General features: G+C 36.3%; 1 protein-coding gene across 1 annotated transcript; it reads left to right on the top strand.

The window, feature by feature from the left end:
- Positions 1-7,919: 7,919 nt before the first annotated feature.
- On the top strand, positions 7,920-10,629 carry LOC128235206 (uncharacterized). Its single transcript, XM_052949971.1, has one exon. The coding sequence runs from the start codon at positions 8,030-8,032 to the stop codon at positions 10,289-10,291; it is 2,262 nt and encodes a 753-aa protein (XP_052805931.1). The 5' UTR covers positions 7,920-8,029; the 3' UTR covers positions 10,292-10,629.
- The last annotated feature ends 14,798 nt before the right edge of the window (positions 10,630-25,427 follow it).

The following is a 25,427-nucleotide window of genomic DNA, read 5'->3' as shown; positions in this document are numbered from 1 at the left end:
AAATTGAGCCTCACGCTATATTACCACCATTCGAAAATAATTCAGCCTCACGCTATACCACTTACATTCAAGCATTAAATTGAGCCTCACGCTATACCTACCATTCGAGCATGAAATTTAGCCTCACACTATACTACTACCATTCGAGCATGGCATTAAGCCTCACGCTATACCACTTCCATTCGACCATGGAATTGAGCTTCTCGCAAATCAACTGTCATTCGAGTATGGAATTGAACATCTCGTTATTCTGCCACCAATCGTGCATATAATTGAACCTCACACAATAATACTTCTATTGAAGCATGGAATTGAACTTCATGCTATACAACATTCATACAAGCGTGGATTTTTGTCTCATGTTACTACTACCATTCAAGTATTGTATTGAACCTGACTCTGTACTACTACAATTTACGGATGGATTGCAGATTCACGCTATACTATTCTCATACTAAAATGGACTTGAGTCTTATGGAATATTACTGCCATTCATGCTTAGAATAGAGACTCACGCCATATATTACTACCATCCAAGCAGGGAATCGAGATACACGCCTTACTACTACCATTCAAGCATGGAATTGAGAATCGCGCTACACTTTTATCGTTTGAGCTTGGAATGTAGACCTACGCTATACTTCTACCATTCAAGCATTGAATTGAGACTGGCTCTATACTACTACTGTTCGATTATGGAAATGAGATTCACGCTATACAACTTCATTTCGAGTCTGGAATTGAACCGCACGCTATATAATTTCCATCGAGCATGGAATTGAGCCTCACGCAATACTTCTATCATTCGAGTATGGAATGAGTTCCATGATAAACTTCTACCATTTATGCATGGACTTGGTTTTCACGCTATAATATAACCTTTTAGATATGAAATCGAGCCTCACGCTTCTCTACATATACTACCCTTTAAGTACGAAATTAAGCCTCACGCAATAATACTACAATTCAAGCCCGGAGCTGAACATGATGCTATACAAAATCCATTTAGGCATTCTACTACCATTAAACCTCAAGCTACACTTCTACGATTCAAGCATGGAATTAAATCTCAATCTATAGTACAACCGTTTAAGAATGGAATTAAGACCTACACAGTGTACTTCCATTCAAACACGGATTAAACTTTACGCTATACTTGTACCATTTAAGCATTGAGTTGAGCCTCATGCTATTCTACTTCCATGCGAGCAGGGAGTTCAACCACACTTCTTTCATTCAAGCTTGGGAATGAGTATCATGCAAGTATACTACTTGTAGCTTTCAAGCATAGAATTAAGCCTCGCGCTTTACTTCTATCAATTAATCATGCAAATGAGCCTCATGCTAAACTTCTTCCATACAAGTATGGAAATGAGACCGACACAATACTTCTTCGATTCAAGTATGAAATTGAAACTCCTGAAACTACTTCCATTCAAACAAGGAAATGACTCTAATACTATACTATTACCATTCAAGTATGGAATTGGGATTCATGCAATACTACTACCATGGAAATATGGATTTGAGACGCACGCTAGATTATACCATTTAGGCATGGAATTTGGCGAAACGGTATACTCCTTCCCTTCAAGTATTGAAAATAGCCTCGCGCACTACTAATTTTATTCATGCATGGAATTAAACATATTGCAATATTACTGCAATTAAATAATCGACTTGAGCCTCACGTCAAAATAATTTCATTCAAGTAAAAATTGAGCCTCACTTCATCCATGCGAGCATAGGATTAAGCCTCACTCAATAACTCTACCATTCAAGCATGGAATGAGACTCAGTCTATATAACTTCCATTCAAACATGGGATTGAGTCTAACGGTATCCTACTCCCATTCAGGCATAGTTTTGGGCCTCATGCAATACCATCTCCTTTCCAGCATGGAATTGAGCCTCACACAATACAACTACCATTGAAGATAGGAACTGAGCTCCACGTTGTATTAACATTTCGTGTATTGAATAAAAGACTCACGCTATGGTTTGAATTGGTTCATTTGGTTTCAAGGGCGCTTAAGTGCGCAAAAAAGTGCGTATTTTTGGCCAATTTCGCGTACGGCGCTGCTCAGTTTTGTCTGGCTTTAAGGTGTTGTTAGTTTGAGGACCATCCACTCTCGACAACTAAACCGGATTTAACCGGTTCAGTTGATTCATGGGCGTTTTGGGGTAAATTTGGCGCTGCTCGATGTAATCGATTTTGAAAATCGATTTAAACAATTGAAAGTGTGATTCCTTCGGGGACCATCCACTCCCAACAAACAAACTTGTTTGAACCGGTTCTATATGATTTCAAGGGCGCTGAAATGGGCAGCAAAAGTCGAGCTTTAGATCCAATTTCGCATTTGAGAATTGATCTGAAATCAATTGAAATCTGCGTTTCGTCTGAGGACCATCCACACTGGACCACTAAACCGGTTTGAACCGGTTTTTAAGGGCGCTTACGAATATTCCAACAGTCGGTGTTTGATGTGTATTGATGTTGGCAGGCGGTTTCTCTGATATGTAAAGTCGAACAATTCTAGACAATGCTCTTGATCTGAAATTCCCTTATTGGACTTAAAGCCATCCACTGTCGACAATCACAGTACATTCAACCCATCATGTCGATTACAAGGGTCCTAATGTGCGCACCAAAGTTGTGCGATTTGGCCAAATTCGAGTACCGCTGCCTCATTAAATCGGTTTTGGAAACCGGTTTTAACAGGTTTTAAAAGTATGATTCACCCAAGGACCATCCACACTCAAATACCAAATGGGTTTGAACCGGTTAAGTTTATTAAAAGGGCCCTTAAGTGCGTACTTAAATTTTCTATTTTGGGCCAACGGCGCTGCCCGATGTAATAGATTTTTGTAATCGAATGAAATCTCTGGTTTACTCGAGGGCTATCCACATTCGACAACAAACTCAAATTGAACCGGTTCAGTCGATTACATGGGCCCGTAAGTGCGCACAAAGTTGCACGTTTTGGCAAAGTTCGCATACAACGCTGTCCTTAAAATCTGTTTTGGAAAACGGTTTGAACGGGTTAAAAAGTTTGGTTCACTAAAAGGCCATCGACATTTGACAACCAAACCGGTTAGAACCTGTTAAGTCGATTAAAGGGCTTTTAGGTGCGAACATATAAAGCTCTTTTTGAGCCAATTTCGCGTACAGTGCTGCCCGATATAATCGAATTTTGTAATCGATTTGAATCGATTGAAAGCTCTGGTTTACTCACGGGCCATCCACTCTCGACAACAAAATCGGTTTGAACAGGTTCAATCGATTACAAGGGCCATTGAGTGTGCACCGAAGTTGCGCATTTTGGCAAGGTTCGCGTACATAAGTCGGTTCTGGAACCGGTTTGAACCGGTTTAAAAGTGTGGTTTACTCGAGGGCCATCAACACTCGACAACCAGACCAGTTTGAACCGGTTCAGTCAGTTACAAGAGCTTTAAGTGCGCACCAAAGTTGCGCACATTAGCCAAGTTTGGTACGTGCCAAATAAAACAGGTTTTGGAAACCGGTTGGAACCGGTTGAAATCGTGGTTCACTCGAGGGCCACCCACATCCGACAACCGAACCGGTTTGAACCGGTTCAGTGGAGCTCGAGGGCGTACAAGTGCGTACCAAAGAGCTCTATTTTGGGACCCAAACACGCAACCTTGGTGCTCCATGTCATCAATAAATACTACAAAAGATTGAAACCGGTTTTGTTGTCGAGTGTGGAAGGCCCTCGAGTGAACCACACTTTTAAACCGGTTCAAACCTGTTTCCAAAACCGATTTTATTGGTCACCATTGCCGCTCGTGTAAGATAGGTTAATCCCGACCCTCGCGCAGGGTGTTCAGCGAAAACTCGGTAAACCTCGTTGCCGCAAAACACTCTACGTTCGGATTGGAATGAACCTATCTTACACTCTCGGCCATGGAAGAAACTTATAATATTTAGGCTTACTCATTAATACCTAGACAATGTTTTTTAACTGGTTGTTATCATTAATAATTTATCGCGAAAAGCATAACTAAATAATGTTTTATTCAATTATCACAGCTATGAAAGCCTTTTTTTATGAAAGTATCTTTTAAAAAATATATCTTTGGGGTGTGATCCAAAAATTGAGTTATCTTACTTATTTCAACTTAAATAGAGAACAAACGTGTTAAGAAATATGTAACAAACAGAAAATACATAAATAAAACTAATAGCATATAAATAATGACTGCACAAAAGAATATTACAAACAAGAGTTATAGTATTGTAACTAGAATTGGAAAACATCTCAGTGAGATTACAGAAAATAGTTTTATTTGTTTGTTACAAAAATAACATAACCCAAAATAGTTAAAAAAATATGTTGCAAAATATAAAAAAAAATGTGTTGTTTAGATTTAAATGGAAAAACTGCTTTCAACGATGACTTTCAAAATCTTTCAAATACCTTTAAGCATTTGAAATGATATATGAATTTGACAAACATCATGTTAGCAGTTTAATAAGTTTATTACCTTTGTTGACAGCTTTTAACACCCCCCCCCCCCTCCACCCCCGTTTGATAAAAATGGATATATCGAAATAGCAAACGTAGCACGACGGAAAGTATATTCAAAATTTAGCACACAAAAAGTTAAAATCAAATTTCCATGCCAAGTGACTTTCTTAAAGGCCCATTACATTTTGTAGTGTCAACTTATCAATGTGTTTTAATATACAAATGACTAAGTCTCTTTACCCATTTGAAAAAAAATTAACACACAATATTATAAATGTAATGCATTTATCGCAATTGAAATTAACATTCAACAGAACCGAAAGTATATTTTAGCGCCTATATAGCATATACAAATGAAAGGTCGAGTCAATGATTCTGCTTGATATTTCCATACATTCACACACATTTCTGTTTAATAAAGCCTGGTATGGACGTCGGGGTTTTAAACTACATTATCTGAGACTCTATCATAATTTTATACACACTTTTATTTTTCTCTAAATTATAAAGCCCCAAAACATTCTGGGCCTTTAAAGTATGAACTTGATTACCTATCAAATAAGAATCGAGCCAAATGTCACAACTGACAGCTGAGCTTGTTAAGCACTATTTTATATCTAAACATGCATATTAGGATTAAAAGCCGTAAGTAACTATTCGTATATTGACTGTACCAGCAAATAGAGCAGACGGCAATTTCTTATAAAATATATATATATATATGAAAGCAATTTGAATGATTAAAATGAAAATTGTATTTTATACACAAAATACCTTAATGAGGCTTATATGTAAATATGACACTGCGATGAATAGAACAAGTTGAGGAAACAGTCAAAATTTATATTACTTTATGTAGACTTATCTGGATTAATGTTTGCAATACAAGAACAAACTTGGCTAACAAATGACATTGGTCACACATAAGACATACAAAAACCCACTATCGACAAACATCGAGAGTAATGGAACGGGTCGATATAATCAATATCATATGCTCCTTCAGGAACACAACTGTCACCCAGGTTTGCAGGGATGAAGTTGGCAGATGAACAGATACCAGGTCTGTTAAAAAAAAAACATTCTTCGATGAACCGAAAGTTCTATATTGGTAAGATAACAAGGTTATTTAGGTTGACAAGTTGGTAATGGATTTTCGGTTATCAGGCATCGAACACTCCATGTTACCGATGAAGCTGTGCAGCTCATGTTGTTTAAAGTTTGTAAACTCCCTGACATAAATAGCTAAGGAGTTTATAGGAGTTGCGTGCCGTCTCACAGTCTTATTGCACATGCAACACAAAAACAATGCAATAAAACTCATGAAATGTTGCATGTAACCTAATTTATTTTCGACATACTACACAAAACATCGAATCGACAGACAAAGAACGAAGATGACATATAACCATCTTTTGAATTAAATAGACAAAAAAGAAAGGCCATTTTCAGAAAATACTTGTGCTGTCCAGTGTTTGTTTAGCATATATGTATTATTTATATGTACGATTGTTACGAGTTGAATTTGTGGAGGTAAGTCGTTGGAGAACGTTCATGGTGGTAAACACGACCAGAAATAAGAAATTTCATTACAGTAATCGAGAAATTGATTTTTTACTAGCATAGCTGCAATATGATCCCCTGTTATTGATTCCATGTTTTTGATTTCCTCTTCAATGTCGCGGTTTCCCCAATCATTCGAGAAAAAGATAACAGTTACATGTGTATATGGAAAGTATGATCGGCGAACTTTAAAAGTTAAAAAACATAAACAAACACGATCATAGAATGACAAGACAGCTTCTGTCCGTAAACATTATCTGTAGTGTATTTTGGTAAAGGACGCGTGTAAAATTGTCATTAAAGATGTTGTTAAGCTGTATGTTGTGGTGGACCTGTCAGAATGTGTTGGGCAACGCTGCTTCCATGATATTGGTTAATACAACAACAACTTTTAATGCATTCAGGCAATAATGCCTATAGCATACAAACAGTTTAAGAGCAAACAGGTAAAATTTAGCGGAAGCATAAAAATAAAATGAGAACAAAAAATAAATGATTGTTAGTCAGTAGTAGTGAACTATTTTGCAATTAATAGTAAATCTAGAATGCTTATACAACCCATAAATGAATCAACAATTTCACAGTTTAAGCTTTAAACAATAAGGTGTGAGCTTCGATGCTACAGTTCTATTTTAAATAAAGAAAATCAAAGAAAATCATGTATTTATCACCTTTGAAACTGATAATTGAAAAATCTAAATAATTCCCATCAATGTCTTTGATCGTTATGTTAAACGTATTTGAGGTTAAAACTCTCATTATATCATATTCTGGCGGATCCGTGGTCTAGTGGTAACACACTTGACTATCAATCCAGGGGTCGCGGGTTAGATTCCCCGTCGCATCACTAAACAAAATATTAATCGTCTTCCGGGAGGGCCGTTTAAATGGGGGTCCCGTGTGACAGTAATATACACTATTGCACGTTATTAAAATCAGGGTAGCTTTAACAAGGGTTACATTCTGTCTGTGCCTTTTGCTCCAACAATCTAAAATGACTAACAGTCTTAAAGGGACTATGCACCAGATTGGGACCAAAAAAGTTTTTTTCTGTAACGAATCTCAGGACAATTATTTAATAAAATGTTTTACTCTTTGATAGCATAATGGTAAAACAATGACCAAAATGTAAAAAAACGAGTCGGAGACCGGGTTCGAACCGTTGTCGCCAAAACTGCAGTCCACTGTTGTATCCACTGTGCTTGGAATATTTAAGATTATTATATACCTAACTTGGTAATATCACGTGATAACATCGACTAGCCAACCACGCACAGTGAATTAATTCTACTAGGTAGATATACCTAGTATTCTTTTTTAATGGAAAAATACGAAAGAACTGTGAAAATAAACTAATTGTTAACTATGTGGTACTTCAGTTAGTAAGTTTCAATGCACTGTACACATCGATACCAAGTTTATGTCAGTATTCGACAATTTCCTTTTTTTTTTCGCTATTTCATCATACGGGGTACAGCCCCTTTAACGGAGCTCTTGCCGAATGGGCAAGGCCCGAGTGCGAGTATAAATAAGCTTAAACACCACCAACATTATATCATTATATCTATCACTATATTAATTACATGAAAGGTTAAAATCTACTATAACTATTCAAAACATATTTTGAAACTCCACAGAATAGTTTATCATTAAAGTAACCAATTTGAACTTTTTTTCCGTATCCAATTTATATAGCATGTAACTGATATTGAAAGTTGTACCATGCTTTTTTGAAAACCCTGCGATATACAACATTGTGATACTATCTGTCAATCACAAACGTGCATTCAATTTAGAAAAAGGAAGTTAAATTCAGTCTCGATGTAAACAGGAAATATATCTACTTCTCCACACAATGATAAAGAGTGAACATTTTAAGAACAAATATGGAACTGTTATCGTAGTTTCATCATGCGGTTAAACAAAATGATCACATTTATATCATACAGAAGTTTGAGAAACTGTTTTGAAATTGAATGAAAATGTTGGAAGCAAGAACGTTGTTTCTTTTTCTGCTTCATACATTATTTTGTACAAATTCAGGCCTACAGACACATTGTGAAATCAGAGACAGTAGAATATATGTGTGTATAGACGGAATACCATCAGATCCTTGTGGATATACTTATATAATTGTAAATTTTACATCATACCATGAATCGTACACGATAGCAAATGAAACTTTTTTGGGTGATACATGGCTTGAAGTTGAGCGGTTTGAAATAACGAAGTCGCCAGCAATTCATACATCAATTGAGATAAGGCCTCATGCGTTTACAAAACTTGAAAAATTACAACATTTAAGTTTACATTTATTCACATCAGTTGTAAATATATTCAATGACTCGTTCACCGGTCTTATCAGCCTGAGAACACTGGATCTAACAGAATGGCAAAGGTTCGACGATCAGCTACTGCATGATATGTTTTCATCTAACGAATCATTTCCCAAATTACAAACACTTCTTCTTACTAATTCAGGAATTCAGTCCACGGTCTTTAATTTCGACGATGTGTTATTGGAACAATTATTTGTGCGGCCGTTGAAAGCATTATATTTGCAAGCAATTAAAGCTAATATTGACCTGTACGTATTTTCGCGAGTTTGTGGAAGTTTAGAATATGTTAATGTGTCAGAATCAATACTTCGGATATATGACAGAGAGAGGGTACAATATGCCGGTGTGTGCGATCATTTAAAGGTTTTAGACGTCAGTGGCATGCATGTTAAGTCGATGTATTGCTTTACAAATGTTTACGAAAATGCACACTTTACTGTAAACGAGTCTCATTTGAAAAACTTTTCACCAATTCGTAATGTGGAAAATGTCACTTACGACCGCTTGTGTACATTTACTAGTAGTGTTAGTTTCATAAGTATAACAGCTGACGTAAACATCACTTTACATGTGAAGTCTATTCGATCTCGTTACAACAGTTTTGACATTTTCGATGTTGCACTGAGCATGAATAATTGTCCTCTTGAGCAGATAGATTTGGCTGAAAACGGAATTTCATTCTTAAGCCCAAAGTTTGTTTCACAATGCACACGTATTACGGAAGTCAATTTGGCTGGAAATCGTTTATCAAAAATGTCAGAATACAACACTACACAATTCATTCAACTGTTCATGCTACTTTCTAATTTGTCAGTTATAAACTTAGCAGGAAATGGTTTGAACGTATTGCATGAAGGTTTGTTCTCAAGTAACAAAATGCTAGCATATCTTGACCTGTCTCAAAACGAGTTTAAAGTATTTGCGCTCTCATTAACAAATCTTAAAAATTTAGCCCTGCTCTCTTTGTCATCGAATAATCTCAACCTGAAATATGCAACAACAAGATTGTATCTTACTGAATACCTGAATAACTCGAAATCAAATAAACTTATGTTAGCCGACAATCCATTTGCATGTTATGATTGTGACGATTTAGAGGGAATTAAATGGCTAGTCCAAAATATGAAATCTATAGTCGACAGTGACAGTGTTCATTGCTCAGCAGATAGTGCAAAAGTTCAATTAGTTAAAAACGAAACGGTTACTGAGTTGGAAGACATCTGCAAAAGACCATTCCGGCAAAAAATGATCACTATAATACTGTGCTGTTCCTCGTTCCTTGTACTTATTTTGTCTTTATATTTGGCAAAGAAGAGCTTTCAACGTTATAACCAGCACAGAAAGCAAAAGCAAGACGAATGCCGTCTATTACATGAAGCTGAACTAGAAAAAGAGACGGTAAGTGTTTTGAAGCAAGAACAACACGCCAATACATTCGCAGTATTTCTAAGTTTTAGTGGTAATGACAAGGATTTTGTCAAAACATTCATCTTTGAATCCCTTAATGAAAAGTTGAAGTCACGTGTGGGGACTGACCGGGATTTAGTATTCTTCAGCGAGATTCATATGGAATTTGGCAAATTAACAAACGTGATAAAGGATGGATTAAGAAAATGTAAATCAATGCTGTTTATTCTCTCAGACTCATCGTGCAGGCCTGACAACGATAATTGGTGTATATTTGAATTTAACACAGCAATGGAATTAAATATTCCTGTGACATTGATGGTGAAAGAATATGTTAATGAAAGTACAATGCATCCGGATATAAGAAAATATTTCAAAAACAACTCGAGAATCATGTGGACCAAAGATGAGACGGGCACGTACCAATTGGAGAGTAGCTGGGACGTTGTTTGTTCCGCCATTCTTCGTTCTACGACGGATAACACTATGTAGAGTGTATTGCATACAGGATATGAATTTGGAACACACTATGTAAACACTTTCTCTATAACCTTCTTATTTAAGTCCAAATTGTTCGAGATAATATGTACACCATAAATAATAAGATTAACTCGCAAACTCCATTAATCATGTACATGCACAATTAACAACTTGCTGAGCATGTGCAGCATATGTTACATGTATGGTTTTGTCGTGAACTAGTACATCGTATAGAATTGTGGATAATTGTGAAAAAATATGTTTTCGTTGCAAAAGTGATCGCTTAAGTAAGTGTTTCTGTTAATGCAGAATATTTAAGATCGTTTATTTCTTCTTTATTTTTCCATTGCTTCTTTACTTTACCATTGCTTTGTGTTACAATAATTTTAATGTGTGTTTTATACTGCTGCAAGTTATACTGTTTTGTGGCAAAATAGATACTTATGATGATATTGTTGTTGATATTAAAGTGTAACATCTCGATATACTCGTGTGAGCTCCAATAGCTATACACTGATCAACTTTTCTCATTGGTCAGTTTTCAATTTTTCATATTTTTGAAGATTGATAAAGCAAATTAAACCGAACTCAATGATGAAGATGACATGGCCGTTTTTAAAGCATAAATGACTATTTTGATGTATCCACCAAATATATTGAGTTATAACCCCTTTTGTTCCTAACAGAATTTGTGTTCATTTCAGATAAATACTTTGTACATTAAAGTACAGAATAGCATATTAGGATAAAAAAAAAACAGTTTGTCTACCACTAGGGTAGTTTGAACAGAAAACGGTGTCAAGGTATCTTAATGTTAAATTACATCCATTGAAAATAAAAGGAAATTAACCCTTAAATTAATGTTCAATCAGTCTAAATTTGCAGCCGTTTTAATGATGAAGCATATTTTTAATAATTGCAATCGGAGTCTTAATTCGGCTAAAATGGCGAGGCATTAAAAAGGGAACCAGCAACGACATTGCGGCGGGTCTAGGACTTGCGCAGTATTTTTATCGATGGTCTTACGATAATCGTAACCTTTGGATGTTCGATAACCGGATATGTGCACCGTTTTTGAAACTAATTTTTTAGATCAAAACGATGTAAGTTTAGATGATATTTAAACCGTTAGCTTGCTCACCATTTATTTTCATTTTTTCTGCCACGAAAGTTATTTTAAAATGAGTTTGAATCATGGTCAACTCCTCATGTACTGTTTGCACTACACATGTTCACATTCAATCTGTTTACTTCCATGATTGGTAAATTTTGTCTACCTGATTTATTGTCTTGTTTATGTCCCAAGAAGCTAAATATATTATGAAACTGCTTAGTACAATCACTTTTCTGCTCTCAGGGTGCCTAGACTTCCTTTTCATGGAATACAATGGATCATTATCTCCTGTAAGGCATAAAGTCAAACTGTTTCACCATATTATATTAATCAACCTGGTTTCACGTTCAAATTCAGGATAGTATATACGATCTGCATGTCTTAAACACACAATTCAGACAAGTTTGCCAAATTTATTCTATCCAAGAAAATGCCATTCCCGATTTGTTATTGTTGATAAGTTATCGACTTTCGTTTCCGCTGTGAATGATGAAATTTGCCAGTTCATTTGAAGATTTACTTCTTGCAAACAACGCTTATATGTTTTTCACAAACAGGTATTAACAATTTTGATCATGAAATTGGATTCATATATTTAATATTTGTTTTGTAACTTTTCAAGAAACTCTACGAAAAAAATAGTCAGTCTCTCAAATTCTAAAAAATATAAAGGTACATTTTTGGCATTTCGGAAAGAAGAGGTGCGATAAATCCGATGAACAACTGATCAATTTGTTTTTGCCTAATTATGACCCCTTCGAAGGGTATATTGCTTTGCACATGTCGGTCGGTCGGTATGTCGGTCCGTCGGTAGACCAAAGCTTGTCCGAGGGATAACTCAACAATTCCTGGACGTATGGTCATTAAACTTGACATGAAGGTTGGGCCTAAAAAGTATTGATTTAAGGGCTCATCGGGTCAAAGGTCAAGGTCACAGTGACCTTTAATGGTAAAAGAATTCTAAAGCTTATCCGAGTGACAACTCAACAATGCCTAGACCTATGGTCATCAAACTTGATATGGTACAACAGAAAACGAGAAAAGTTGTTCAAAATATGCAAAAGACTGTCACGCCCTTCAAAATTTTATAAACAACGGAGACCCTAAATGTCTGTCTGATACGTTTACCAAAAACAAACTGTATACAAAGACCAGGGACACAACCGCAAAAGAAGCCAGCTTGACACTGATGCAAAATGAATTAGCGACAGTAATGACCAGAACAAGTCTCCTCACCCAAAAACTCTCTGAGCTTGAAACGAAAACCGCCTCTGAAGCAGACACTATATGCAAATTATATACAGACTTAGCGGAAATGAAAAGCTATTGCGCTGATCTCGCGCAGGCGACCAATCGAACAGTGAATTATCATATGCACCTTATACAACAAAGAGTGAAGTAGATACACTGAAGAAAAATGCGTCAGCTCAAAGCTCAGTAAGACAAACGAATATGAATGAACAAGAAAAAGTCCCGCAATTCGAACATAAACCGCCAAACAAGGTAACGCAAATAGAATCGCAAGAACAAACTCAAACTAGAATTGTGGATAAAACACAGGAATTGTTGTATGCTACTGCTCTGAAAAAGTCAGGGCCAGCTGAAAAAGTCACAGCCAAACAAATAGCAGTTCGGGTCACACAACGTTCCCCAAATCAAACCGCCGAACTACAACACAGAAGTGTAGAACCGAAATCTACGCAACAGGAAATACATAGAACATATATGAAACAACTTTGTCCGAAAACACCAAGACAAAACACACTTCACGGCTTTCGGACAAAACTCATTACGAACAGAGTACCGATACTGAACCAGTTTTTGAAAGTGTACAATCGGGTCGCACAAGAAGGTATTATGTGGGAGGCATTTCTTCTAACTCCAATCGCTCCGGAGTGTTGAAGTTTTTTACGGACTGTGGGATTAAACCTACTGGTGTACGGTTAATTGGCACTAAACGTGGCAGCCTCGCTGCTAAGGTAACCCTTTTCCAAAAAGACTGGCATAAGGTTGAAAGTAAACAGTTCTGGCCGCGTAAAATGTACTGTCGACGCTGGTACTCTGAAAATGAATTGGATTCTCTTTTCTACACCACGGCCGAAAGGGAATATGAACAAAAAGAGAAATTAGATTAATGTTGGCAGTTAAAATGAAGTGTTTGATTCCTATCCTTATATGAACAATGTCAATTAATGAATCAAAATCAGCGGTATGTAACATTCTTAATTGGAACGTAAGAGGTGCTATGTCCTCGGCTGCTAGCCTAAGTCATCTTCTAGATAAATATTCGATCGATTTAGCAGTCGTTACAGAACATAAATTGATGGAAAAATCAAAAACATTTTTCAACTCAGTTCATAACAGCTACACAGCAGTGACAGTTTGCGAAAATGTTATGAACGCTCAAGCTAGAAGCGGAAAAGGCGGAGTTAGTATCTTGTATAAAAAGTCGCTCTCATTTGCATCAAAACAAATAATATTACCAGAATGTAGCAGAATTGTTGGATTGAAATTATTCTCAGAAAACAGATTACCTATATTTATATTTGCAGTGTATATGCCCTCTGTAAACTATGACATTCAAGACTATATAGATTGCCTAGACCATATGCAAGGTCTGTTTAACAGATACACAGCTGAAGGTGTCGTCATCTTCGCAGGTGACATGAATGCTGACGTCACAATAGGACCTCTTCATAAAAATTCACGTGCACGGGAACTTAAACGGTTTCTAAACAAAAACAACATGTCACGAGTATTATGCAAAGACAATTCTGCATACACCTTCAGACCAACGCTCCGAACCCTCGACTACTTCCTCACCGGGTCATGGCAGTTGGACCTATTTCAAACGTGTGACGTCATCTGTGACGAATGTTGTAGCGTCTCCGACCACCTCCCATTACGGACAGTGTTAAAAATACCGGTGACACATTTCAAAATAAGTGATGTCAATCTGATTGCTTGGAACAAATGCTCAGATAGTCAGCTAACAAACTATTCAGATTTGCTTGACGCATACCTAAAATGTTTAGATGTAACGAATCTTATCGCCGATGAAAATAATATTGAAATAATATACAAACATATAGTTAAATCGATCGAACGCGCATCTCATGCATTACCACCAAGCAAGTTTAATAAACATGCGAAACCATATTGGAATAACGAAGTAAAAGAAGCACATTGCAATCAACGAAAAGCAAGGAAAGAACTTATATCGAATGGCAATATACGCACAAAAGGCAACGTGTATTTTGAACATTACAAAGACTCTAAACGCATGTTTCGACAAACACAGAAACGCGCAATCGCATCATGCAACGAAAAGTTTTACAATGAACTTAATAACGCGGCTTCTTGCGACATGCGGCTCTTCTGGCGAATGATACGTCTTAAGCAAAACAAGGAAAAAGAAACGATAAATGAAATTGCATCAGGAAACAAAACAGCACGTAACCCTATAGACATTTCCACGGCGTTTGGCAGCTACTTCGAGAACGTGTTCACTCCTAAACGTTCTCAAACTTTTAACACAGATCTAGACAATAGAGTGCAGACCTTCTTATACTCAGCTGACCGTAGCACTGATAACATTCTAGATCGTGACGTCACCCATGATGAAATAAATACTCTTTTTCGAAATCTCAAAAAGCGTAAAGCGGGCGGCCATGACAGACATGCCAATGAACATCTCATCTATGGAGGTCACACACTTTGTGTCTATGTGCAAAAGTTATTTACAATGATATTGACTGCATCTTACGTTCCTATAGACTGCAAAATGGGGATCATTATTCCTATTCATAAGCAAAATAAGCCAAAGAATGAGTGCAAAAGTTACAGGCCTATAACTCTACAACCTGTCATTTACAAGGTATTTGAAAACCTTATACACGATCGACTCACTCGTTGGTCCAAGGTACATGGTAAAAAGTTTCCCAATCCACAACAGAACGCATATCAACGTGAACTGGGTTCGCTGACAGTGTCTTTTAGTCTACAAGAAACAATTGCATCAAATCAGGAATACGGCTCCCCGTCCCATGTGACCATGCTTGACACTTCCGGTGCCTTCGACAACGTTCTTCACTCCGCACTATTTGTTAAGTTACACGAGTACGGAATACGCGGGCAGACACTACGCACGCTCATTAGCTGCTACACTAACATTGAAAGCGTTGTTATTGCAAATGGCGTCCAGTCATCACCATTTCCGGTACTACAAGGTGTCCGCCAGGGTGACGTACTGTCAACCTAGCTCTACCTCCTGTTTATCAACAAACTATTATGTGATCTGGAAGAATCTCCATATGGATCCTTTATTGGTGACATGAAAACGGGAAATCCAACCCTAGCTGACGACTTAACTCTAGTTTCTACAAATAAATCGTGTCTGCAATCCCAAATAAACATCGTTATATCGTATGCCAATGAATGGGGATACAAACTTAACGAATCAAAATGTGCATGTATTATCTTTGGCGGACGCAGGAATTACATCGATTCTGTACTAATTAATGAAACTATTCTCAATTCGTCTGATAGCGCCACCCACGTCGGAATAGTTCTACATAAGTCAAACAAATGCAGTTATGCTGTTGACGCAAGAGTGCGAAAAGGGCGTGCATCCATATTTTTCCTGATGACCATCCGTGACGCAAATTATGATGTCAACCCACTTATCATGTCGGATTTGGTCCAGAAGATTACAGTCCCATCTCTGCTATACGGGTCCGAGCTATGGTCGACTCTTACTGTAAACGACATTCTAAATCTGGAACGTGTATTAAGACTGGCTGCAAAGATGTGCCAAAACGTTTCATCACGAACACGCACTGACATGGCTTTGGGACTTCTCGGGTGGTACCCAGTGATTGCAAATGTCGACAAACGAAAGCTGATGTTCTTTCACAAGCTTTGCTGCATGAACGCTAACTACGCAGCTAAGAAAATCTTCGACTACAGATGGAGTTTATTCATGTTACGTAACACCACTGGTCAACGCGGTGTTATACCGGATTTATACAATGTGCTGAGGAAGTATGATATGCTGAACTACCTGACCTCTTACAAAGAAACATTCTCGATGCCGAGCAAAACATCATGGAAACGCATTGTCAGCGCACGTGTTAGTGACTATCACAAGCAACAGTGGCTTATTCGTACCAGCGGAGACCCTGACTTTACTCGGTTTACAACGGTCCATCCACTTCCTAGAAGGGCGTCTATATGGGCCGCCGCCGACTCCCCGACTGAAGTACGCAACGCCACGGTCGTGATTCGTTTACTGACGGACACGCGGACAAACGCTCGATCGTTGTGCAGAAGATGCAATGTTGTTACAGACAATGTTTGTGATCACAGGATCAATTCGTGCAACTATTTCAACCAATCAAGGAACGAACTGATAAACAAACATCCCATAGTGTGCGCCGGGTCAGACGTTGATATTATATCACATATGTTTAGTGAACGAACGCTACATACACTTGACCACCATATGGAACAGACATATATAAATGATGTGTGCAAATACGTATCATCAGTAATCCGTGGAGAAATAGACTAAGATGTTACAATGTTACTATTGCAAACTGTATATTGACTAGATCACAGTCTAAAACTCTGAAAGACGTATCACCTCATAAATGCTTGTTTTTGCATTATGTTGATATGAAATATTCTTCACATTAAATTCATGTTACATGTTTTACATGTTTGTTCGTAAATTGAATAAGCTTAACAATTTAACAATTCATATTTAGCTGATCTCATTAGCAACTAAATATTGTGCTCTGTTTTTGTTTGCTCTATAATAATGTAAAGCAATTTGTTTGTCAGGAACATATTTCCTCTTTTATTATTTCTATTTTTAATTTGGTAATTACAAATATTTTAATATTACTAATTAAATCATTATGGGAACTTAAACCATTCTTCCATATCAACATCAAACCACTTTAATTAAAGTGAGACGTATCACAAATACTATTTCCTTTTTACACTGTTTTCAACGTAGATGTTTAACACCGCACAACCTTCACTTGTATTTCGTTTCGACAAGTGCGGGTATTAATGCCTAACTCATCTAATATTATTTCTACAGTTATCATCCCTTGCCAAATCATCACCAATTTAAGTTATTCGGCAAATCTACCTTATCAACAACACCATTATTAACCTAAACTTCTCTACTCTAGCCATTGCCTTTTTACGATAAACGAGTACTCTTTTTCCTATATTTCCTTTGCATAAAGTTTAATATTACATAAATGTTCTTACTTTTTTGTCACCAAATACTACTATGATTGTGTTTGAGAGTGTGTAATAATGTTATAATTTGTTCATGGCATGTATGTGATATTGCATATAATTTATAATATTTCTATGACTGTTTATTATGTGTAACACTTGTACTATTTATATAATTTGTATTATTTATATAATTTATCACTGTAATGGTGGAAATAAAGAGAATATATATAGTACATCATATAGAATTGTGGATAATTGTGAAAAAAATCTGTTTTCGTTGCAAAAGTGATCGCTTAAATACGTGTTTCTGTTAATGCAGAATATTTAAGATCGTTTATTTCTTCTTTATTTTTCCATTCCTCCTTACTTTACTATTGCTTTGTGTTACAATAATTTTAATGTGTGTTTTATACTGCTGCAAGTTATACTGTTTTGTGGCAAAATAGATACTTATGATGATATTGTTGTTGATATTAAAGTGTAAAATCTCGATATACTCGTGTGAGCTCCAATAGCTATACACTGATCAACTTTTCTCATTGGTCAGTTTTCAATTTTTCATATTTTTGAAGATTGATAAAGCAAATTAAACCGAACTCAATGATGAAGATGACATGGCCGTTTATATAGCATAAATGACTATTTTGATGTATCCACCAAATATATTGAGTTATAACCCCTTTTGTTCCTAACAGGATTTTTGTTCATTTCATTAACACTTTTTTCTTATCAGATAAATACTTTGTACATTCAAGTACCGAATAGCCTCTTAGGATAAAAAAACAGCAGTTTATCTTTCAAAACCACAAGGGTAGTTTGAACAGAAAACGGCGTCAAGGTATCTTTTAAATTACATCCATTGAAAATAAAAGGAAATTAACCCTTAAATTAGTGTTCAATCAGTCTAAATTTGCAGCCGTTTTAATGATGAAGCATATTTTTAATAATTGCAATCGGAGTCTTAATTCGGCTAAAATGGCGAGGCATTAAAAAGGGAACCAGCAACGACATTGCGGCGGGTCTAGGACTTGCACAGTATTTTTATTGATGGTCTTACGATAATCGTAACCTTTGGATGTTCGATAACCGGATATGTGCACCGTTTTTTAAACTAATTTTTTAGATCAAAACGATGTAAGTTTAGATGATATTTAAACCGTTAGCTTGCTCACCATTTATTTTCATTTTTTCTGCCACGAAAGTTATTTTAAAATGAGTTTGAATCATGGTCAACTCCTCATGTACTGTTTACACTACACATGTTCACATTCAATCTGTTTACTTCCATGATTGGTAAATTTTGTCTACCTGATTTATTGTCTTGTTTATGTCCCAAGAAGCTAAAAATATTATGAAACTGCTTAGTACAATCACTTTTCTGCTCTCAGGGTGCCTAGACTTCCTTTTCATGGAATACAATGGATCATTATCTCCTGTAAGGCATAAAGTCAAACTGTTTTACCATATTATATTAATCAACCTGGTTTCACGTTCAAATTCAGGATAGTATATACGATCTGCATGTCTTAAACACACAATTCAGACAATTTTGCCAAATTCATTCTATCCAAGAAAATGCCATTCCCGATTTGTTATTGTTGATAAGTTATCGACTTTCGTTTCCGCTGTGAATGATGAAATTTGCCAGTTCATTTGAAGATTTACTTCTTGCAAACAACGCTTATATGTTTTTCACAAACAGGTATTAACAATTTTGATCATGAAATTGGATTCATATATTTAATATTTGTTTTGTAACTTTTCAAGAAACTCTACGAAAAAAATAGTCAGTCTCTCAAATTCTAAAAAATATAAAGGTACATTTTTGGCATTTCGGAAAGAAGAGGTGCGATAAATCCGATGAACAACTGATCAATTTGTTTTTGCCTAATTATGACCCCTTCGAAGGGCATATTGCTTTGCACATGTCGGTCGGTCGGTCGGTCGGTATGTCGGTCGGTCGGTAGACCAAAGCTTGTCCGAGTGATAACTCAACAATTCCTGGACGTATGGTCATTAAACTTGACATGAAGGTTGGGCCTAAAAAGTATTGATTTAAGGGCATCGGGTCAAAGGTCAAGGTCACAGTGACCTTTAATGGTAAAAGAATTCTAAAGCATATCCGAGTGACAAACTTGATATGGTAGTTGGGCCTGACCAGTAGATTGCCCTTATTGATATTAGGGGTCATCTGGCCAAAGGTCAAGGTCCGTGTGATAACTCAACAAAGCATGCACCCATGGCCCTTAAACTTTATTTGGAGGTTTGGCCTGACCTAGATTTGTAGATGACCCCTATTGTGACTTTGAATGGTTAAGGGTTGTCCAAGTGATTACTCGACAATGCCTGCACCCATAGCCCTCAAACTTGATTTGTAGGTTGGGCCTGACCTGTAGATTGGCCTTATTGATTTTAGGGGTCGTTGGGCCAAAGGTCAAGGTCACAGTGACATTGAATGATAAAAGGTAGTCCGAGTGAGAACTCGACAATGCCTGCACCCATGGCCCTCAGACTTGACTTGGAGGTTGGACCTGACCAGTATTCAACCCCTATTGATTTTAGGGATCAAAGGTCACAGTGACCTTGAAAGCAAACTCGACAATTCCTGGACCTATGGTCATCAAACTTTACATGCAGGTCGCGCCTGACCAGTAGATGACCTCTCTTCACTTTTGGGGTCATCGGGCCAAGGTCAAGGTCACAGTAACTTTTAACGCAAAAAAGTTAACAAATTTTCTCCCAGTGATAGCTCAACAATGCCTAAACCTATGATCATCGAACTTGACATAAAAGTTGGGCCTGACCAGTATATGACCCTTAATGATTTTAGGAATCATTGGGTCAAAGGTCAAGTTCATAGTGACCTTGAATGCGAAAATGTTTCGAGTGATAATATGACAAGCCTGCACCCATGGCCTTCAAACTTGACTTGGAGTTGCATCTGACCTGAAGATAACCCCTTATGATTTTAGGGGTCATCGGTCCAAAGGTCAAGGTCATAGTGACCTTGAACGAAATAAACCTGTCTGTGCGATAACTTGCCAATGCTTGCACCCATGGCCCTCAAACTTGACATTTAGATTTTTGGTGACCAGCTGATGACTCCTATGGATTTTGAGGTCAAAGGTCATGGTCATAACACACTCCATCCTCACACTTTGAAAGGTCATAAACTTAAAACTGCATCAACAACATCCAATGTAAGTGACAATTATTATTATTATTATTATTATTATTATTATTATTATTATTATTATTATTATTATTATTATACAGCCAAAACTGTATATTGCGGTAGTCAGTCCGGTGTATCGGCTGTACTTGCATACTTAGAATTGGGAACAAAATCTTCTTTTCTATTCACTCATTGTCAAGTAGTAAAACATCTACGTGTACGCATTTCGCATTCGCAGTGAAAGACGCAGTGACAGACGCAAAAGGGAAGTAACTCTTTCAATTTGTTCCTTGCGTTACGTTCGACAATCCTATTGATAGATAGGACCTTTAAATTTAATCCAAATCCTTGAGCATCGGTTTTGTCGTGGACTATCATGTACGAGGGTAATTAAAGGTAACTGGGACCATTAATATAATTATTTTCAGAACTGTTCATGCTCAACTTCTCATTTACACACAAACAAAATATTTCAAGCGTAACAGGTATGCAATGTTACAAATATGGCTGTGTATTAAAGAATTTAAATAAATTTAAAACAGGTATATCGTTGTAAAAGGAGCAGGATTTCGAGTTTAAACGTTGTGGACAAACGGATGTTCACGATGATCGAAATTTACATAAAATAAAACCAGGGAAACCCGTCACGCACCTTTTAAATCATTTGTTCAATTAAGTAGGTCCTATTGTATTTCTTCATTGACCCGTTATAGTTTTTTTTTAAATAAAGTCCATACTTGTGATGGAATCGTCATGTAAACTAACAAACGTCAGCCGAATCATTTACCGTGAAAAATGTTTACGACAGATGACAATTTGTCTTTCCTTAAATAAAATTATTTTTATATATGCTTTCATTTATTGTTCAGTAAGTGAATTCACTTTTTCACTTTATATGTTCAAAAAATGCGCATGTGAACAATTGAGGTCATATATTCGTTAACATTCAAATCACGAATTTGCAAATTCGTTGATCGAAACAGTTTTATTTGTGTATTTCTTGCGACTTCAGTTCACCGCAAACAGGACGTTCAATATGGGTTACAACCCCAGAACGGAAAAGGGATGAAATATCTCTTTCTACAACTAATATCAGTTCTTGGGAAAATAAAACTACCAATGAGTATTTAACAAAAAAACAGCATTCCTTTTATTTCCAATTTAGTGAAACAAGATTCAAAAATGTATATGAGAGTTCAATGGACATTTTGTCCATAAATATAGACAGTTCATTGGAAATTTAAACTGATTATTCCATTAGTTAGACTTATAATATTTAAATTATATTCAAATATTTTACATAGGTAATCATTGTGAAGAAAAGTTTAGCTAAAATATGTTTTTAGTTTTAGTACAATGATGCTTTTTTACTATGAAACTCTATGATCACACAGTCTTAAACCTTTTATTTTCTAAGGCAGACTGTGTGTGATGCTCATAGTTTCAAACAAATACTGCATCGTATCATTGAAATATTTTTGCATTAGGTCCTCTGAATTGTATTCCTCCGTCTGCATATAGAGTTGGGATCCCTAATCATTGAAGTACTTGGGGTTTACCTGTTAGTTTATTATTATTTATTTTATTATTAAGTTTCCTCAAGTTAATGCATACTTTGATAAGATTTACCTTTTTTCGTTTTTACTTTATACAGGATTGTTGGGATAAGAGTGAGGTTTGTGCACGTAAACTGATTTAAACCCCCCAGTAAATTTACATTTTACTGACCATTCCAAGGCGGTACCTAAAATCCTTGATAAACACACCTTTTATATAGTATATATGCACTGTGCTGTTTGTGTTGTTTTGTGATGTTGTTCCATGGCTACTGAGCTTGTTTCTATAGTTTTTCACTTAAATATTAGAATACTAATCCACCAAATAATTAATCCAAAACACAAGCATACTACAATGTATATAAAATGATGCAAACAAATGAATGATATGCTAAAAAAGACACATAAAGACTTTTGAAAGATATTTAAGAGTAAGACCGATGGAAGTTCTGGGGACGATATATAAAATAGTGTTAAGGGATTACTTATATAACTTAATGTCAACTATTGATGTTCAAGCTGTTGACGAAAGCAGGCACTTTGTGGAGGGTTTCGATATTATTCTCTTTAGTTGCCCTACAATTGAGAGTTTAGAAAAACTAATAAGTTACCAGGAAATTGTAAATGCTCTTAAGAAATTAGAGAACAATAATGCCCTTTTTCTTGATACATGGAGAAAATAAGGTTAGTGCAATGGAAGGAGAAAGTTTAACTGGCACGGGGGTTGAATTTATCGGGATTACTGAAGGTCATATAGGAAATATCCAATTATTTTCCAGATTATGGACAACAGGGTCTACAATTTGTATTTATTAAAAGGGAAATATATCTGATCAAAATATTTATAGCGTTTATCACGCTCTTAACAGTTAAAAATTGTACAGTTATAATTAATGACCGACTTAAAATGTGATCCAAAGAGCAAGATATTCTGACTGATGATCATTTTGGTTTTAAAAGCAATCACAGTTAGGTTGATCACGTATTGATACTTAACCCCCCGCATACAAAGGCAATCAGGAAAGACATTTATAATCGAATAATTTGCCATTTGCAATAAAAAGGGGAAATATTGTAAAAGACTGAAACAAACAATATAGACAGGAAGTTTAGTAAAACAAAGTGTGAACACGTCAATAAGATTAATTTTGCACATACATGAGAGGCACTTACCAACAATCTCTAGTTCATAATTGAAACACTTCAACATGAGAGGCAAGTGTTGAATGTACATGATAAGTGCTTACTATTAAGAATCGGTATGTGTCAGTCCTGAACAATGACTTATAGCACTCGAGCTCGAGTCAAAAGTCCAATAGTGTACCATATTTAGACAATAAAATAATTGTATTCGGTATTCAGTATACACATAGTTCTTCTGTTATCCCAGAATATGATTTAGGTTGACACCGTTCTGGCCGGAGGAAGTATCGGCATTTTTGCACATATAAATGAAAAACTGAAGCCGATTGTTCCATTCAAGATATTTACCCCATCACCCACCATCACATCTTGGATCAGCAATTATTTAAGCATGCCATTACCCGTCTTAAAAAGGTGGAAAGGATATTCCAATAATCCAACCACACAAGAGACAAGGTTCAACAAGAAAGGGAGACGTCATGGGCTATGCCTGTTTCGTTCAGGACAACAACGCAAGCGCAGAGCGAAGAGTAGAATAGAATCACTACAACGTCTACACACTGCCGGGACGAGTTTTTCCTATAGTCGCTAAAGTGTTATGTCAATGCTACAGAAACTGAAAGACCCACTTTTCTAGGAAGGTCCCTAGATCGGGCTCTAGATGACTGAGACAGCGAAACCAAAAGGGCAGGAAGAAGCATTGTCAGGTCACAAAAAATGGTGTATTAACCGCCAAAGGGGGTATAATATTGGCTACTGTGGACTAGAAGACTTCCGTGGGTTCGATAGAACGGAATGTTGTGGTAGTCATCGAGGCTTTAACAAAAGCTTTTAAAGACAAGATTTGCAAGGGCGTTTGGCGAACACACGAAAGAGCTGACCAGGATTCAGCGCAACGTAGACGCCATTCAACTAGTATGCGACAAAGAGACATCGAGCTGAGGAAAAACAGAAAGAAGCGCAGTCACAACGACTAAGTACGGGCAGGAGCGGGGACTTGAGGGGAGCAATAAGGTGTATGGGTATTTAAGACCACCATCATAAACTGACATTAATTTTCGTGTTCATTGTTTAAGGAGGAAACTACTGTACCAAGCTTATTCAATTAATTCAGAAACATTGACATGTTTACGCAAATAGATTAACCGTATTTACCGTATTGAAATTCATTTGTTCGAATCTCCGAAGGGCAAAAGCATATAAGCTGACTTTCTATTATTTCCAAAAGTGCAATTTTAGACCTTACCCCACCCGGCCATGGCCATTTTTGTGAATTTTGGTTCTAGCTTCAAATTGTTTGTAACGATGCCTGATCGTAAAATAGGACAAGGAAAACGCTCAAAACACCTTATTCATACTGTTAAGGCAACATTTTTATTCAAATGTAAATTTAATTTAGTCATAAATGTTTCATGATAGAGTTCTAGGATAGTTAAGAATATAAATCATGTAAAAAGGTTGGTCATTAGGTCAAATATGATAAAATAACTTTCAGTTTGTCTATTTTGCCATATCCCCTGAACTGACTTAAAATATGTGTATCTGTAAATGATTTACGCAATTTGATTATGAGCCATGTCCTGATGATAGAGTTTTAGGACAATTTAGAATATGGTTCATATCAAAAAGTTTGTCATTTGGTCAATTATTACACAATAACTTAATAGTCTTTTCGTTTTATCCTCTCCTCTGAAACTGACTCAAAATATGTATATCTATAAATAATTTCCTCAATTGAATTAAGGGTTATGTCCTGTCAACGAGAAGTTTGAACTTTTTCGAAATGTTCGGGAGAAATCGCTAACATTTATGGGGCCACAATCTATGAAATTTTAAAAAACAAAATCATACCGCATGTCCTCGCCATTATAAGGTCAAAATATTATATTAATTATAACAAAA

Source organism: Mya arenaria, chromosome 5 (genome assembly GCF_026914265.1).
Source record: "Mya arenaria isolate MELC-2E11 chromosome 5, ASM2691426v1".
In the NCBI taxonomy this organism is placed as follows: domain Eukaryota; kingdom Metazoa; phylum Mollusca; class Bivalvia; order Myida; family Myidae; genus Mya; species Mya arenaria.
Note: the sequence above shows the minus strand (reverse complement) of the source record. Positions and strands in the feature narration are given on the sequence as shown.

Excerpts from the sequence above, each read along its gene's own strand:
- LOC128235206 (XM_052949971.1), top strand. The coding sequence starts at position 8,030 with ATGAAAATGTTGGAAGCAAGAACGTTGTTTCTTTTTCTGCTTCATACA.